This window comes from Crotalus tigris, unplaced genomic scaffold, assembly GCF_016545835.1.
Source record: "Crotalus tigris isolate CLP2741 ecotype Arizona unplaced genomic scaffold, ASM1654583v1 scf7180000024427.8105951120:4207309, whole genome shotgun sequence".
In the NCBI taxonomy this organism is placed as follows: Eukaryota; Metazoa; Chordata; class Lepidosauria; order Squamata; family Viperidae; genus Crotalus; species Crotalus tigris.
The window spans coordinates 1,126,134-1,145,203 of NW_024100595.1; the positions used below are offsets into that span (position 1 = coordinate 1,126,134).

Sequence of the window (19,070 nt, forward strand, 5' to 3'; positions counted from 1 at the left end):
AGGGGTCTGCAACCTGGCTGAGGAATTCTGGGAGCTGAAGTCCACAAGTCTTAAAGTTGTCAAGGTTGCAGATCCCTGCTTTAGGGGATAGTGTGAGCATTTTGTTTTTACAAGCAATGGGATCTAGGTTCTCTGACTTAGGAAAAATTGAAAACAGTTCTTAACACGAAGAGTTTTTAAAACACACAAATCCCATCAGTTAACCACAAAGGGGACCACAGTAGATATGGTGAAAATATTGTGCTTTCTTACTCTACAGCTGTCCCAAGAAATAAACCAATCCCTTTTCTGAAGCAAGTATATTGCCATTGGAAGGGAACTTTCTACAGGCCACAAATCAATTCTCCTTTGTTTATGTAACCATGGAGATGGGATCTGCTGGCTTGATGGGAAGTGTGGCTTCCAGAGGTCTCCAGGTGTGTGCGGTGATGAAGGAGACAAGTGTCCAGATCTGAAAGTGGAGTCTCATTCTTGAGGGTACAGAAGGTAGAAGCAAGTAGGCCTACTCCTGTCTTGATTCTCCTGCCAAGAAAGCAGCTTTTTTTCCCCCAACGGGTGTGGCAAAATGATAACATATACAGCTTGGCAGAAGGCTGGGAGGGGCCGAACCATGTGTGCCCATTTATGACCATGTGACATGTCTACATATACATATAGGTAAACAATAGGTAAAAAGTCATGATGGGCAGGTGCTGGTAGCAAAGGGGAGGGTTAAGTTTCTGCCCTCTGCTTCTACACACCCTTTTCTTCCTACTCCTGTCCTTCAGAAATTTCACTGGCTTGCTTACCTACAGCAGTCAAGATTCATAGAACCAGCAAATCAGGAATTCCAATCTACCTGATTTCACCCACCGAGTTTTACCAGGCTCTCCGCAGATGACCTAATCCCTACTTTTTTTGCTGAGAAAACCAGGAACACTTCTCATTCCAGAGAATCTGTATCCTAGTTCCTGGTTGCTGCTCCTTGCTTTAATTTACCAAGCTCAGAAATACTAGCCACCTGCTTCCTCGTCGCCACGTACCACAATGAGCTGCAACATGCTCCTCTTTGGGCTACCTGCCTTGGGAATCTATGCGCTGGTATCTCACTGTCTTCGGAAGAAGCCACATCTCCTTCACAAACCGCACAGGTTTCCTGTTCGATGCTTGCATGTCTCCCACAGGGGTGGTAAGTTGTGTGATGTAAATTGGATGGAGTGGCTTTGGGGGCACCTAGACTAGAGGGAGGCTGGAAAGGCCAGCATGTCCACCTCAGCTGCAAGTCAAGGATGAAAGAGGGAAGCAGATAGAAAAGGCAATAAGTTGTGAGACTCCTGCCTCTGCTTCTCCTCTTGAGAAGTGGGCAGGTGGGATTTTTGCATTTCTTCCTCCTCCACAGTAGTCTCTAGACTTGTAAAGCCACATTCCTAAAGCCCAAAGTAGAACGGGGTTTGATATTCCAGGGAGGCAGACTGCCTAAGATAAAATTTCTTGGAATCTGATTTCCTCTTCAGGTGCTGGAGAGCAGATCGAGAACACTTTGGGCGCCTTTAAAAAGTGAGTAATTCAATCTCCACTCTACCTCAACTTGCCCTTCTTGTGCACTAATCCTGCCCTTCAACTTCTCTTGCCAATCTTTGCATCTTCCCAGTGCACTGAGCCAGGGGACAAACCTGCTTGAACTCGATTGCCACATAACCAAAGATGGGATTGTGGTTGTGTCCCATGATGAAAATCTGAAACGCCAGACAGGGCACAACATTGATATCAGCCTCACATACTATAAGGTGAGCGTCTCTAGATCCTTGGTCCCCCACATGCTCTGGCTTTGGGGTGTTATTCATTTCCCTTCTATGACAGATTTTAAGACAATGTATGTAATGTTTCCAGGCTGTTTCCCATTATTAAGTCATTAGATATGAGTCCTGCCTTTCCTCCAGAAATTCAAGGTGGAATAGATAGCACCCTCCATTGTTAACACTTTTTTTTTTAAAAAAAAAAAATCCCATTGAGCTAGGTTGGGTGGAGAGTGTGTGATTCGCCCAAAGTCACCTCGTGAAATGTATGACTGGGAGAGGATTTATGTTCGGGTTGGGCACCATTGTAATGATAAAATGATTCTTGATGAAACCACCATTGTGCCAACACAATGCAAGCTTCACCACTTTTGAGAGTGAAACACGCTATTGCAAGCACGTAATGAAAGAGGTGAGCTTGGGTCACAACAGAATAAGGCTGCATTTGGATGAAGGTGTTGATATCCTGCAAATGGATCTAACGTGGACCTCATCACTCCTATTTCAGCATTCCAACCACTACACCCCAAGGGCTTTACACACTTTCCAGAAACAAGATAACTTCCATATTACTCCCTTTGAACAATGGTCCTAGCTCTATGGAGAGAACCAAAGAGCTTCTCCCCAAACTTCTAGAAGTACCTGCTCTTCATTCCCTCCCTTCAATACATACTGTATGGCAAATCTCTCCCAAAACCACTCTTACTCCTCACTCTCATTGGTTGTGTCCCCTAGGATTTGCCACATTATCAGTCTTCTCTGGAGGTGACATTTTCTCCAGGTGAGTAGGACTATGAGTTGCTTTGGGGAAAATGTGCTGTGGTAGAAAGCAAATCATTTATTCTCTTTGTCCCTGAGAAAAATGCTCAGTTCTTTGTAGCTACCCTCAACCTACCATTCCTAACAGGGAGATTCTCCTCTGGCACTGATCATCAGATTCCTCGTTTGGAAGAGGTTTTTGAGCAGTTCCCTTCAGTTCCGATTAACATTGAAATTAAAGAGGATAATGATGAGCTCATTAATAAGGTAAGAAACCCAACTGAGTTATTCAAATTTCTTTCCTGTCCAACATCTCCAACACCATTTTGCATGAAGTATAGATCTTGGCCAATGTCCACCTTCCAGTCTCTACATCTCTCTTGCAGACCTATGTTTACTTTTATACCTGTCAACATGAAGCTATGTTATTCACCAAAACAGTCTCTCCCACACAGAGAACCATATTCAACTTGAAAATCTCTTATCAATTAAGATACAAGACACTTTCTATTTTTGTAGTAGACAAAAAATATAATAATAGTAGAGGTATTCCTTGTGTCTTAATCACACTTGGTCAATAAAAAAATATTCTATTCTATTCTATTCTATTTCTATTTCTATTTCTATCTAGGTCTGTGTCATGTATGTGTTTTACTTTGAGAGCGGGCAATTAAATTTCATTTTTGATGTGTGCCATTGTGCCCACAGTATAAAAATGATAATAAAGGTTATCTTATCTTATCTTGTCTTGTCTTATCATCTTATCTTATCTTATTTCTATTTCTATTCTCTCATTCCTGTAATTCAAAATCACATTCCTAAGAATATATTATAGAACATCCAGGAAGATGTTGACCTCCCAGGTCTCATTTCTGCAGTTACTGTAACTCTTTCATCTGAGGCTGCTCAAATCTATTGAGAAATTTGGATTCATCATTTGGGGGGGGGAGTTTGCTACAGGAGTGAACTTTCAATGGGTTTTAAAACATATCTGGGATTTTACATAAAAATAGCAGTCATGGAGGAAAGGAAATAAGTAATCAAAGGCTTACATAGTTTCAAGAAATATTCACATTTTCTCCTAAACAACATTGAATTATAGAATCATAATTTATAGCAGGAATTGTCAGTCTTCTCCTGGGGAAGGAGAGATAACTATTGTTATATAAGGCTTTCAGTTTGCTAGGATCAGGAATATCACAGGCTGCCTGAGTCACCAGAACCAAAAGAACCACCATTTTTATGTCCTCTTGACCATATAACAACATATAGTCCTCAGTTTATAACCATTTGTTCTAACTTGTGAAGAAAAGTTATTTATGACCCGCTCCTTACAATCCTTGTAGCATCCCTGTGATCACTTGGCAACTGGCATGTATTTATGATAGTTGCAGCATCCAAGGGTCACATCATCCCATTTGCAACCTTCTCAGATGGCTCCCAACAAGCAGTGTCAATGGGGGAAGCATATAGTCACATAACAACTGCAGTGATTCACTCAATCGTGGCAAAAAAGTTGTAAAATTGGGTGTGGCTCACTTAAAAATGCATCTCGGCAGACATTCAGGTCCTCATTGAAAGTTGATGACTACCTGTATTTTATGGTGCTATGAACTTGGAAGCTTCAGAGTCAGTAAAATAATAAAGAGAGCTATAATTATCCTAAGACAGGGGTAGGATCAGCCATGCTGGCTCAGGAATTCTGGGAGTTGAAGTCCCCGAGTCATAAAAGAGCCAAGGTTGCCTACCCCTGTCCTAAGGTCTTCAAGTTGTCATCCTTGTGCCAAGAATACAGATGGCCACAGTCCTGGCTGGTGGATTGGGAGCCCTACATACTGGTAGTCCTTGACTTACAACAGTTTGTTTAGTGACTGTTCAAAGTTACAATGGTACTGAAAAAAATGACTTATGACCATTTTTCCCAGTTATGGCAGTTGCAGCATTCCCAGGGTGACATGATTTACATCCGGATGCTGGACAACTGATTCATTCTTACGACGGTTGCAGTGTCTTGGGGTCGTGTGATCCCCTTTTGCAACCTTCTAACGAGCAAAGTCAATGGGGAAACCAGATTCACTTAACAGCCCTGTCACTAATTTAACAACTGCAGTGATCCACTTAACAAACACGGCAAAAAAAGTCATAAAATGGGACAAAATTCCCTTAATAAATTTCTCACTTAGCAACATAAATTTTGGGCTCAATTGTGGTCGTAAGTTGAAGACTACCTGTATTCATATCACTGTTCACATCAAGGTGTTAGAAGAAGCTGAATGTCTATAGAGCTCCACAATATAGTAGGAAAATGAGTAAGACTACCTTTGCCCAAATCAATGCCCAACAGAGAAACCCCCTGATTGGTGCCTTCAGACTCCGTTCCCATTCATCTGATTGGTGCTTCTGCAACTAAAACTGACATTCCTTCTAGGAATCCATTATCTGAATAATTGTTATTTTGCCTTCTTCCTGTGAACACAGGTAGCACATCTTGTCCAGACATACCATCGTTCCCACATCACCATCTGGGCCTCCATCCATGATGGAACACTTAAAAAATGCCGCAAAGCTGTGCGTATCAAATGTCTTTTTCTCCAATTTTACATTTTATGTTTACAAACCCTTTTTTGCTTAAAGCAGGGGTCTTCAAACCTGGCCCTTTTATGACTTGTGGACTTCATGGCTGGCTGAGGAATTCTGGGAGTTGAAGTCCACAAGTCATAAAAGCGCCAAGTTTGAAGACCCCTGGCTTAAAACCTCAGGCTGTATAAATATAATGTAAGTTTTTTTTTCAATTCTTCAGACAGCAGTAAATAAAGTATTCCTTAACACAGGTACTCCTTGACTTACAAACATTTGTCTAGTGACCAAGTTACCGTGATGCTGAAAAAAGTCACTTACCTCACACCTATAACTGTTGCAGCATCTCCACGGTCACAAATTCGGGTGCTTGGCAACTGGCCTGTATTTATGACCATTGCTGTGTTTCAGAGTCATGAGAGTCTCTGGTAAGCAAAGTCTACAGGGGAAGCTTGATTTGCTTAACAAGTGTGTGATTCACTTATCAACCACAGCAGAAGAGTCATAAAATTAGGCACAACTCACTTAACACCACCTTATGTAGCAACGGGAGGTTCCTGTCCCAATTGTAAGTTGAGGATTACTTGTAACACATTAGAGCACGGGTGTCAAACCGCGTCATGTGACACGTCGTGGTATATCGAGACTTTTTTTGCATTGCTGGAGCTGGGACGGGCACGGCCTTGGCATGATGCAACCGACCCGTGGGTTGGCAGTTTGACACCCCTGCATTAGAGCATGGTTAAAAACTCCCCTCCCTTCCTCCTTTCTCTCCTTATGCTTTCTTTGTAGACCAACTTGTTACACCTGCTTTTTCCAATTCTGCATAAGCATCAGTCAGCAGTTCCCTACATCCACCAAACAAAATGGAAAGACTGTGTTAAGCAGTTGTGTTTGCCAAGTCAGGGCAAGAATTGTTGTTTTCCCTGAATCTTCCCCTTTATTTGGGGTATTTGGATGTTCAGCGAGCTAGAAAACAAGGCAGTAGGATGAAGGGCAGAAACCTTCCTAGGACTGAAGTCTAGGCATGACCAATCCTCCCACTGTCTAAAATAAAAATAAATGTTATTTATCCTCCAGAATAAAGACATGCCCTACATCTTCTCCAAGAAGAGAGTCATCGTCATGCTTTGTCTCTGGTATCTTGGACTCCTGCCCTTCTACCCTCTGAAGGAATCGTTCTTTGAATTCGTGCTGCCCTCAATCATAAACAGGTGACAGTCACTACAAGGATGGGATTCAGGCAGAAAAATATACAGACTTAGAAACATGGTCGTCTATCTACCGTAATCATCAGGCTTTGGAAGTCACGTGCCACATTTGCTCCCCACCCTCTTCAAATAGAGCCGTGTGCCAGCTTTTGGAGAAACACTTTTCTGGCATGCTAATTCTGAGAAAAGGGAGGGTTATTTTGTGTCCATGTCGCACAATGGCCTTTCTGCAGGACCAGCAGCTAAGCAGCATCCAAGAATTCTCAACTGAGGAGAGCAGAGAAGTGAGGTTAATTGGCCTATCACAGGGGTAGGCAACCTTGGCTCTTTTATGACTCATGGACTTCAATTCCCCAGAATTCCTGAGCCAGCATGGCTGAGCTCTCCTTTTCCCCTCAGCATGGTTGGCTCAGGAATTCTGGGAGTTGAAGTCCACGAGTCATAAAAGAGCCAAGGTTGCCTACCCCTGGTCTATCAGCTCCAGTGAGCCACAGCCAAGGCTGCCCTCTCAAACCCTCTGCTCTGGCTTTGCTTGCGTTTTTTATGAGACAACCTATCTCCAGCTGCTCCTGCTTATCCAATACAGCCAGTCGTTGACTTACAACAGTTCATTTAGTGACAGTTCAAAGTTAGAATGGCACTGAAAAATGTGACTTACGACTGTTTTTCACAAGTGCCACCTTTGCAGCATCCCCGTGATCATGTGATCAAAATTCAGATGCTTGGCAACTGATTCATAGTTATGATCGTTGCTATGTCCCAAGGTCATGGGGTCATCTTTGGTGACTTTCCAAGAAGGAAGTCGGATTCATTTAACAACTGGATTACTAGCTTATCAACTGCAGTGAATCACTTAACAATTGTGGTGAGAAAGGTCGTAAAATAGAGCAAAACTCACTTGACAAATGTCTCACTGAACAACAGAAATTTTGGGCTCAATTGTGGTCATAAGTTGAGGACTACATGTACAATCAGATAGGGTTGACATGTGCCAGGTCCCATCCATTAATCAATGTCATCTGATGGGACCCAAGCTATGTGCCTTTTCTATTGCTGTTCTATTGCTGTTCCTATGGGACAACATTTTTCCAAGATCCAAATGGCCCTGCCAGTCTATCTTCTGAAAGGCTAGGAAGACCAGCCTTTTCCCAGGCATTCAGTCAAGAGATGAGGGGAGTCCTTCTGGATCAATTGTTTCTAGCTGCAAGCTGCCTGTATTTGATTATATTTTTTTCTTTTGCCAGTTGTCATTTTATATGCTACCCTGAGCATATACGATAGACGATGAGTTCTAGTCCCGCTTTAGGAATGAAAGCCAGCTAAGTGATTTTGGGAAAGTCAATCTCTCTCAGTCCAACCCACCTCACAGGATTATTGTTGTGGAGAAAATTAGGAAGAGTAATTGGTATGTTCCCGACCTTCAGTTATTTATAAAAAATAATAAAGATGGGAAACAAACAAACAGTTTGTTTAGTCTAAAGAAAAGAAGGACTAGGAGTGACATGATAGTAATATTCCAGTATTTAAGGGGCTGCCACAAAGAACGGTCAACCCATTTTCCAAAGCACCAGAAGGCAAGACAAGAAACAATGGATGGAAACTAATCAAGGAGAAAAGCAACCTGGAACTAAGGAGAAACTTCCTAACAGTGAGAACAATTAACCAGTGGAACAGTTTGCTTTCAGAAGTTGTAGGTGTTCCATCATTGGAGGTTTTTAAGAAGAGACTGGATAGCCATTTGTCTCAAATTGTGTAAGGTCTTCTACTTGAGCAGGGGGTTGGACTAGAAGACGACCAAGGTCCCTTCTAGAATTATGAATACAGTACTCTTTTCTCCCTTCTCAAACAGCTTCTCCCCTTGTCACTCCTAGAACCAGTAAACATTTCACTGAACATCAACAGAAGGATGACAACTACATGGGATCTTTTGCTTCAGAGGCAATTGCTGTGAAGCATAGCAAGAAAGGACTGGAATTTTTTTTTTTTTTTTAGAAAGCATAATGTTGACTCTTTGAGAAGCAGGAAGTATTAAAATGCGAAAAACAAACCACAAAAGCAAATAATTCCCAAGACTTCAAGTGGAATTTTCTGACTCTCTTTGATGTTCCAATATCTAAAAGGAATTCTGAAAAAAAAAATGATGGAGGCAGGTATGGAAGAAAAGCTGCTTAGCAAAATTGCAGGCATCTTCTTCTCCCATCGGAGTCTTCTATCCAGCATCAACACAACAGAGTTGCCAATAAAAGCTGCAACCTTTAACACAGCGGTGGGAGGAGAATGGAGGAGATGCTCTTTTGCAGCTCTGCAGCCTCCAGCAATTAGTAGAGCAGCCAAACAAAAGAAGGTGTTTTCCTTCAGGAGCAGAAAGTGCAAAAGGGAAGTATAGCAACTGCAGCATCACAAAGCACAATATAAAAAAGAACGGCAAGAGCTCTACATGCAGCCATTAACAGGAAAAAAAGAAGAAATCTCAGAGGCAACTTAAGACAGAGCAGGCTTAAGGAAGAAATGTTAATGCATAGTAGTAATAGTGTCGAGGACAGTATACAGCAGGGGTTCCCAATCTTGGCAACTTTAAGATGTGTGGACTTCAACTCCCAGAATTCCCCAGCCAGCTGCTGTATACAGGTAGACCTCAACTTATCACTACAAAAACCAGAAAGTCCATCATTAAGTGTTGCAATAATTAAGTGAGATCTCACAAGAAAATACTCAGTTCTACCTCTTTTTTTTTACCATGGTCATTAAATGAACCCGTGGTTGTTAAATAAGTCATCACATGACTGCAACTTGTGATCTTCCCTGCCAGCTTCCCCACTCACTTTGCATTTTGGAAGCTGGATGGAAGGTCACAGAAAGTTGTCCTATGATTGTCAAGCATCCCAATCACAATCATGTGACTGACTATGGGGTTGGGGAGATGGCTGTAAGTTCAAGGGCAGCCGTAAGATGCTTTTTTTTTTCCAGCTCAGTTGTAACTTTGAACAGTCACCAAATGAATGGTCATTAGTGTGATGGAATAATGTGTACCTGGAGCAGCAGAGAAGGAGACTTTGGACCAAGTAGAGTTTTCCCAGAGAGAAAAGAGGACGCAGCCTCTTAATCTGAGCATTTTTCTAAGAAAGCCCAAACTTTGCAATAGTTGTGGAGAATATCTGTGGCTCGGGTGTAGGATGAGGGTGAAGGGTTTTTTTATATATATAATATATTTTATTAATTTTTTAAAATGGTCACCTTAATATTTGATAAACAGTGTGTTGTCTGGGTTTGCATTTAAAAAACATTCACTAACCATTGGTTTCTATGATCTATAATCCACATAATAGCTTTACTTGATTTCCTCTTCCCATAATGTTCTCTTTTACCAATCTTAAATTAATCCAGTTCTTATTGTTTTGATAGCTAACATTATAGTTTTTTTTCTAATATTTCCGCAAATAATAATCACATCAATGTAATTTCTTTTCTATCTTGTCATTCTGGTTGCCTCATCATAGATCCCATTTACAATTCTTGTTTACATTTGTTTTTCCCACAATATTTGAGACATTCTTACTGGTTAAGATTTTCTCAACGTTAATTACATTTAAATACTTGATTCTATTTTTTGTCATGTAAACCATTCCATAACTTTTACCTTACTTAAGGAATAAATAAGACTAAAAAAAGAAAAAAAAAGAACAAGAGTAAAGAGGGATAAAAAGATAGTATACTACTGAAAGTCCAGGTAAGCCAGGGATAGGCAACCTTGGCTCTTTTATGACTTGTGGACTTCAATTCCCAGAATTCCTGAGCCAGTATGGCTCAGCTTGGAAACCTCTCCCTTTTTCTTCAACATGGCTGGCTGAGGAATTCTGGGACTTGAAGTCCACGAGTCATAAAAGAGCCAAGGTTGCCTACCCCTGCCCTAAGCTAATACATATTTATTTCCAACGTTTTTCCATTCTTTTTTACCATAACTAAGAATATATTTAATCTTTAAATATTCCATTTTATAAATCTAGTCATCTGGTCTTTTAACTCTTATTCAAAACATTTTTTTTCAATCCATTGTAATTTTCTTAAAACCAATCACATTTAAATATTTAAAATATGAGGGTAAAGGTTTGTTCTCTGAGCTTCGCCTGAACGCCGCTGAAGAGGTTACCGTATATTCCGGCGTATAAGGCGACTGGGCGTATAAGACGATCCCCAACTTTTGAGAAGATTTTCAGGGTTTAGAAAGTCATCTTATATGCCAGAAAATACAGTACAATATTGAATTTCTGTTTATAGATGAGCACAATAGGAGCTCCATTCCTTTGCTGCTAGAAAGCTTTGACCTGTTAGTGCTTATTTCTGTAAAAAAAATTAGGGCTGGCCACTAGGGGGCAGATTGGTTTTAAATTCAGAGAACAGCTACCCATATATTCCAGCGTATAAGACGACCCCTGACTTTTGAGAAGATTTTCAGGGCTTAGAAAGTCGTCTTGTACACCAGAATATACGGTACCTAGCTTGGTAATGAAACATTTGGGAACGCGCCCACAACCTCAGAGAACGAACCTTCACCCTCAAAGCCAAAAGTCCCACTGTTTGTTCCTGCAGGTACACATTCCATCACATCAAGAGAGGACAAGTTGTATAGGAAATTGTAGCAAAACAATGTTCGTTTGTTTTTCATTCAATCTTGTCTGATTCTCAGAGATTGCTGTTTTCTTGGCCAGGTTTTTCAGAAGTGGTTTATTACAGACTCCTTCCCTAGGGCTGAGAGAAAGTGACTGGCCCAAGGTGACCCAACCGGTTTTGTGCCTAAGGCGGGACTAGAAATCCCAGTCTCCTGGTATCGAGCCTAATGCCTTAACCACTATGCTAAATGGCTCTCTTAGAATAATTTCTAATGGTATAAATAGTAACAGTAATTGAGGAGTAATAATATATTGCAATAGTCATTACCTTAGGAATAGTATAGGGTTAACAATAGAATAGAATAGAGGAAGTATTCATGTATCATTTTGTTTTTAACCAAATAAAACATCTCCCCCACTCTTATAGGGAGACGTAAGAAAACCACCTGTCCAGGGCCCAATGTTTCTGTGTCTGTCTTGAATCTGAATCCATCTAACTGGGTGCAGTTTAACAAAGAACCTCAATGCACAAGGCATTCAGTTACATCAGATCTCACAGCCTGGGGGTTTCCCCCTACAATGTGACTAACACCTAAGTTAATTGGACAGGATAAAGTTAAGCCGACCTTCCTCACATGTTCTCTTTCATGTTCTGTAGAAGTTTAGTTGTGAAGAAAAACAGGGCAGGTGTGTAAAAATTATTCTAAGAGTTTTGCCTGTCAAGGACCAGATGCATTTGTCCTATGTTTTGTAATTCATGGGTTCTTTGGGAAAAGTGTGGGATCCAATATTTTAGAGGAGGAACAGCAGGAAACCAGCAGTTCTCAGGAGCTTGTTAATTTTGTCACCTTTTTGTTTTGTTTTTAATCCTAGGACTTATTTTCCAGTGAAAAAGGGAAGACTTGGATCACTACTGGCAAAATTGACCACCAAGTGAGTGACACAGAGCCGTGGTTTTAATTGTTTTCGTTCTTATTAAGTATTCCTTTCCTTCATCACCTTCTCCTCTCCTTTCCCCGCAGGGGGGTCTTAATGAAGCCCATAACCCAAACCAGCTGTTTCCCTGCTAGAGACAATAAATATCAGAAAAATAACCCCTCTCTCCCCAAGTGAGACTATGATTTTTCTCATATTTAGCTGTTTTCCCTTTTTCTGCTGGGATCTACAATAGATAAAGCAGAGTGGTTACACCTAAACCTTTTGTATTGCTATTTTTTTCCTTTCCCAACAGGGTGGTAATGCATAAACAGCTGTTCAAACATCTGGAAGACAGAGGAATACAAGTATGTTGGGGAAAACTAAGAAATCAGACTTTTGGGTGGCAGCCTAGTCTCTACTCCTGGGGATGATCAGAATTATTATTTATTTATTCATTTATTATTAAATGTATATGCCGCTCATCTCACTATTAAGCAATTCTGGGTGGCTTAAAAGGTTATAAACATCGATATAAGCAATTAAAACATCAAAAGAGCAAAACTTTGGGCATCACTAACACTAAGTAAACAAAAGTAAATAAAATGAAATGCATACTCCGGGTGGAGTTGGGATCTTCTAATAGTCCACTAGCCACCTTAAAATGAGACCACCTCCCATTGGGGCCCAGGCCAGTTGGCAAAGTCAGGTTCCTTCGGAAGGCCAAGAGGGCGAGAGCAGATCTCACCTCAAGTGGCATGACGTTCCAAAGGGCAGGAGTCAGAGCAGAAAGGATTTTCCATTGGATCTCACCAGCTACAATTCCTTGGCCAACGGAATCCAGAGCATGCCCCTCCTGCTGAACTAAGTAGGGAGGGCCAAACAGGGTGAGACTGTTTTTCAGATAACCTGGACCGTGCCCTACAGGGGGCTTTAAAGGTAATGACTAACACCTTGAACAATACTGGAAGCAACCAATGCAGTTCGTGTAGCAGTGATGTAACATGGGCCACTCTAGGGACTCCTAAAACTGTTTGTGTTGCTGCATTTTGTGCCAGCTATAGCTCCCGAATACTCTTCAAGGGTAGCACCAAGCAGAGTGGGTTGCAGTAGTCCAAGCGCAAGATGACCAAGACATGAGTGGCTGAGCCTGAATTAAGACCTGAGTTGGAACAATTACAAAAAAAAAAATGCTATTGACCTGGCAGTGGTACATGTTTTAGCTTCTGAGTACAGATAGTCCTTGACTTACAGCCATTTGTTTAGTGACCACTCAAAGTTACAACAGCACTGAAAAAAGTGACTTATGACCATTTTTCATACTTACAACCATTGCTGCATCCCTGTGGTCATGTAAGCAAAATTCAGGCAACTGTAGTGTTCATATTTATGACGGTTGCAGTGTTCTGGGGTCATATAATCGCCTTCTGCAATCTTCTGATAAGAAAACTCAATGGGGAAGCAAGATTCACTTAACAATTGTGTTACTAACTTAACAACTGCAATGATTCACTTAACAACTATGGCAAGAAAGGTTGTAAAATGGGCAAAACTCGTTTAACTGTCTTGCTTAGCAACAGAAATTTTGGGCTCAATTGCGGTCATAAATCAAAGATTACTTCTACTCCATGTAGATCCATGAATGTGGTATGTCCACAGAAATCTCCATATCTTGCCTGATCATTTCTATATGTATGTTTTGAAGCTTGCATGCTAGAAGCCAGTCTGAATTCTCAAACACAATCTTTTTTTTCTAAGAAAAGCACATTTGTATTTTCACCAACGCTGTAAGAAAAGATGAGGAAGAACCAACTTCCCAGTTTTCCATAATCATTTTTATAGGAATGTTCATAATATAATATCAAAATGTCAAACGTAAGTTCCAGTCCTAAAAGCTTGGCTATCCTCTTTTAATTGAAGATTAAATTGTGGGAAATTGTAATAATGTGGAATTTCTAACCACATTAAAAACTTCACCTTTCCAAATTCCAAGTTAGAGGCGTCCTACCTCTAACACCCTCTACACCAGTATCTTTTAAACTTGGCAACTTTTAAAATGTGTGGATTTCAACTCCCAGAAGTCCCCAGCCATTCTGGGAGTTGAAGTTCATACATCTTAAAGTTGCCAAGTTTAAAAAACATCCCTCTACTCTTTTCTAGTTTCCCCTGTGCCTATGACATACTTTGCATGGTTTATTTCAAATAACCAATCACAAGACTTTTTCTGCTGCTTGTTGCTAAGGTGAAGATGGCAGCAGAAGTAAAGATTATTCTTCTTCCCTTCAGCGACAAGATGCTTTGCACTTGGACTGCAGGGGAAATAATTGTATATATAAATAATAGACTTTTACAAGGGAAATCTGGTTTCAGACAGTTCTCTGAAGATTCTACATTATTACTATATACAGACTAGACTAGACTAGACTAGAATAGAATAGACCAGAATAGAATAGAATAGAATCTGGAAGGGACCTTGGAGGTCTTCTAATCCAGCCCCCTGCTCGAGCAGGAGAACTTATACCCTTTCAGACAAGTGACTGTCTAGTCTCTTCTTAAAAACCTCCAGTGATGGAGCACTCACGATTTCTGAGGGTAAGCTGTTCCACTGGTTAATTATCCTCACTGTTAGGAAGTTATTCCTTAATTCCAGGTTGCTTTTCTCTTTGGTCAGTTTCCATCCATTGTTTCTTGTCCTGCCCTCTGATGCTTTGATGAACAACCTGGCCCCCTCTGCCTTGTGGCAGCCCCTCAGATACTGGAACACTGCTATCATGACACCCCTGGTCCTTCTTTTCTTTAGACTAGCCAAACCCAAGTTCTGCAGCTGTCACAGCTGTCAGTTTTTTAGCTGATGTTGTTGGCCTTCATATGCACCGAGAACCTAGGATTTCATAATGTACCGGCATATCATATTTGTGGATTCAAGAAGCGTGGCCTTTTATATAAAGGCAGTCCTTGACTTACAAGCATATAGTGACTGTTCAAAGTTACAACGGCACTGAAAAAAATTACCGATCCAGTCATCACTTATGACTGTTGCAGGATCCCCACAATCATATGATTAAAATTCAGGTGCTTAGCAACTGGCATGTATTTGCAGTGGTGGCAGGCATCCTGAGGTCATGTGATTGCCACGTGTGACCTTCCCAAGTGGCTTCTGACAAGGAAAGTCAAAGGGGGAAACTGCTTAATGATGACAGGATTCAATTAACAACTGCAGTAATTTGGTTAACAATCGTGGCAAAAACCGGGCGCAATTCCCTTAACAACTGTCTGGCTGAACAAGAGAAATTGTGGTCCCAATTGTGATCGTAACTCAAGGACTAGCTGCGTTATTATTATGGTTGGTTGCAGAGTCAGCCAGATGTTTAGACTGGATTTGGCAAGAACCTAGGATAGGCAGATACAGGTAGTCCTTGACTTAACAATAATTGAGTCCAAAATTTCTGTTGTCAAATGAGACATTTGTTAAATGAGTTTTGCCCCATTTTACAATCTTTCTTGCCACAGTTATTAAGTGGATTATTGCAGTTGTTAAGTTAGTAACAAGGCTGTTAAGTGAATCTGGCTTCCCCGTTGCTTGCCAGGTCACAAAAGGGGATCACGTGATACGGCAGTGGTCAGTTGCCAAGCGTCTGAATTTTGATCACATGACCATAGGGACGCTGCAATGGTCGTATGTGTGAAAAACGGTCATAAATCACTTTTCCACTGCCGTTGTAACTTCGAATGGTCACTAAATGAACTGTTGTAAATTCGAGGCCTATCTGTATTACAGTTGTTTGGTGGCGTTAAAAGCCTCAGCGCAGGATCTTCCAAGTAAAGCTGCCCCATGCAATTGACCAATGGTGATTTTGTCAATATCGATGGTATTCAAGAGTTGCTCCAGAAATTTGGAGATTGCAGCAAAGGCACCTCTTATTCTTGCTACTGCCTTGGCTTTTGTCGTTTTATTTCCAGGGCTTGCATTCTGTGATTGCATTTTCCCCTTTTCCTCTTTCTATTTAGGTTCTTCTTTGGGTTTTGAATGAAGAAAAAGATTTTGAAGAAGCCTTTAGCTATGGAGTCTCCGGAATCATGACTGACTATCCAACTCTCCTTCGACATTACCTGAATGCTCACCCGCCGCCACCTTCCCTTGCATAAATTGTTACGCTATTCTAGAATCATCGTTGACATTTCTGGTGAGGAATGGAAAGAGAAAAAGGAGATGAATGTAAAAGATAGGAAACTCAAAGTGTATTTTACCTGTGTACGCTGTAATTTTGGAAAAAATTACACAATTTTCTTACTGGTGTGGGGCATTTTCAGTAGCTGACTAACATATTACATACTAAAGCAAGGGACTGAAGATAATGCGAGGCTATTGTTTTGCTACAATCCTGCTTGTAGAACACTGATATTTTCATTATTCGTCTCCTGAATAATCAGTAGAAAAAGGCAAAGGAGGAGGACAATTCTCTTATTAACACTCAGCAAAACAAATAAAAGTAAAAAAGCACTTGGTAAAGAATGATCAACTTTCTTTTTCTTGTGAGGGGAGTGCTTCCTTTGTAATAAATAGGCCACAACATTAGTTTGGTGTAATGCAGGGGTCTTCAAACTTGGCCCTTTTATGACTTGTGGACTTCAACTCCCAAAATTCCTCAGCCAGGTACTGCCTGGCCGAGGAATTCTGGGAGTTGGAGTCCACAAGTCATAAAAGGACCAAGTTTGAAGACCCCTGGTGTAGTGGTTAAGATGCTGGACTAGAAACCAGGAGACTGTGAGTTGTAGTCTCACCTTAGATGAAAGCCGAATGGGTGACTTTTGGCCAATCATCAAGAGATTGTGAGTTCTAGTCCTGCTTTAGGCATGAAAGCTAGCTGGATGACTTTGGGCCAGTCACTCTCTCACCCCAAACCACTTTACAGGGCTGTTGTCATAGGGAAAATAGGAGGCAGGAGTATTAAGTAGGTTCACTGCCTTGAATTATCATAAAGTAATAAATATGGGATAAAAATCTAATAAATAAACAGCTGAAGGGAATAGGGAGGGTGATTTCAGGACCAAAAGTATGTGAAATCATCATTATCACCCCCTTGTTTCTTTTTCCTTTAGTATGTTTATCATCTTTTTATGTCTTGTGAGATTGGGGGATAGAATCACGATCACGTGAAGTATTAATACCACTCTTCAATGCCTTGGTAAGGCCACACTTGGAATACTGCATCCAGTTTTGGTCACCACGATTTAAAAAAGATGTTGAGACTCTAGAAAGAGTACAGAGAAGAGCAACAAAGATGCTGGAGGCCAAAGCATATAAGGAAAGGCTGCTGGAATTGGGTATGTCTAGTTTAACGAAGAGAAGGACAAGGGGGGACATGATGGCAGTGTTCCAATATCTCAGGGGCTGCCACAAAGAAGAGGGAGTCAAGCTATTCTCCAAAGCCCCTGAGGGCAGGACAAGAAGCAACGGATGGAAACTAATCAAGGAGAGAAGCAACTTAGAACTAAGGAGAAACTTTCTGACAGTTAGAACAATTAACCAGTGGAACAACCTGCCTCTAGAAGTAGTAGAATGTTCCAACACTGGAAGTTTTTAAGAAGAGACTGGACAGCCATTTGTCCGAAATGGTATAGGGTTTCCTGCCAGAGCAGGGGGCTGGACTAGATGACCTCCAAAGTCCCTTCCAACTTTATTATTATTATTATTATTATTATTATTATTATTATTATTATTATTATTGATCATCGCTCAGTCAGCCAGATGTTCAGACTGGATTTGGCATTTTGTCTACCTATCGAGTCCTTACTCAGGACCTGGGATAGTCAGATGTGGATGTTTGATGGTATTACAGATATCGTTGCAGAATGGAAACAGTTCCTAATAAGGCCGCCTTTTGCAATTGACTATGTTTATTTATTTATTTATTTATTTATTTTTAAAATTTATAAGCCGCCCCACTCCCGAAGGACTCTGGGTGGCTAACAATAAAAAACACATAAAACATAACAGAACAACAGTACAAAGACAATCATCCAGGGGTCAGGTTTTATAAACCCCAGGCCTGCCGGAAAAGCCAGGTCTTAAGTAGCTTACGGAAGACCAACAGGGTGGGAGCGGTCCTAATCTCCGGGGGAGCTGGTTCCAAAGCGTGGGCGCCATCACAGAGAAGGCCCTCCTCCGCGGCCCCGCCAAATGGCACTGCTTGGCCGACGGGGCCTGAAGGAGGCCCAGCCTGTGGGATCTAACCGGACGTAGGGAACTATGAGGTAGTAGGCGGTCTCGCAAATAGCCTGGCCCTGAGCCATATAGGGCTTTAAAGGTAATGACCAACACCTTGAATTGGACCCGGAGACCAATAGGTAACCAGTGCAGCTCACGGAGGATAGGTGTAACGTGGGTGTATCGAGGAGCACCCACTATCACTCGCGCGGCTGCATTCTGAACCAACTGTAGTCTCCGAATACTTTTCAAGGGTAGCCCCATGTAGAGCACATTGCAGTAGTCCAAACGTGAGGTGACAAGGGCGTGAGTGACTGTAAGGAGAGCCTCCCGGTCCAGGTAGGGTCGCAACTGGTGCAACAGGCGAAATTGTGCAAAGGTCCTCCCAGCCACAGCCGTCAATTGATGTTCCAAATTCAGTTGTGGATCAAGGAGGACACCCAAGTTGCGAACCCGCTCCGAAGGGGTATATTTTCCCCCGCAAGAGTCAACATTGGACAGTCGACATGATCCTTGGGAGGCAACATCCAAAACCACTCGGTCTTGTCAGGATTGAGCCTGAGTCTGTTAACCCCCATCCAGACCATCACGGCTTTAAGGAAACGGCCCATCACATTGGCCGCTTCACTGAGAGAGCTCGGGGAGGAGATATATAACTGGGTATCATCAGCATACTGATGAAACCTCACCCCGTGCTATCTGATGATCTCACCCAGCGGCTTCATATAAATGTTAAATAGGAGGGGAGAGAGGACCGACCCCTGTGGCACGCGGCATTCAAGGGGCCTCGGGGTTGACCTCTGCCCTCCCACCAATACCGATTGCGACCGGCCAGAGAGGTAGGAGGAGAACCACCGTAAAACGGTGCCTCCCACTCCCACCCCTTCGAGTTGTCGCAAAAGGATACCATGATCGATGGTATCAAAAGCCGCTGAGAGGTCAAGTAGCACCAAGACAGAGGAATAAACTCTGTCTCGGGCCCGCCAGAGATCATCCATCAGGCGACCAAAGCGGTTTC

General features: G+C 41.8%; 1 protein-coding gene across 1 annotated transcript; it reads left to right on the plus strand.

The window, feature by feature from the left end:
* Positions 1-703: 703 nt before the first annotated feature.
* On the plus strand, positions 704-16,357 carry GDPD3 (glycerophosphodiester phosphodiesterase domain containing 3). The gene is made up of 10 exons (XM_039330470.1): positions 704-1,168; positions 1,494-1,536; positions 1,631-1,766; positions 2,511-2,556; positions 2,683-2,801; positions 5,013-5,102; positions 6,192-6,325; positions 11,803-11,862; positions 12,161-12,212; positions 15,853-16,357. The coding sequence occupies exons 1-10, from the start codon at positions 1,027-1,029 to the stop codon at positions 15,988-15,990; spliced, it is 960 nt and encodes a 319-aa protein (XP_039186404.1). The 5' UTR covers positions 704-1,026; the 3' UTR covers positions 15,991-16,357.
* The last annotated feature ends 2,713 nt before the right edge of the window (positions 16,358-19,070 follow it).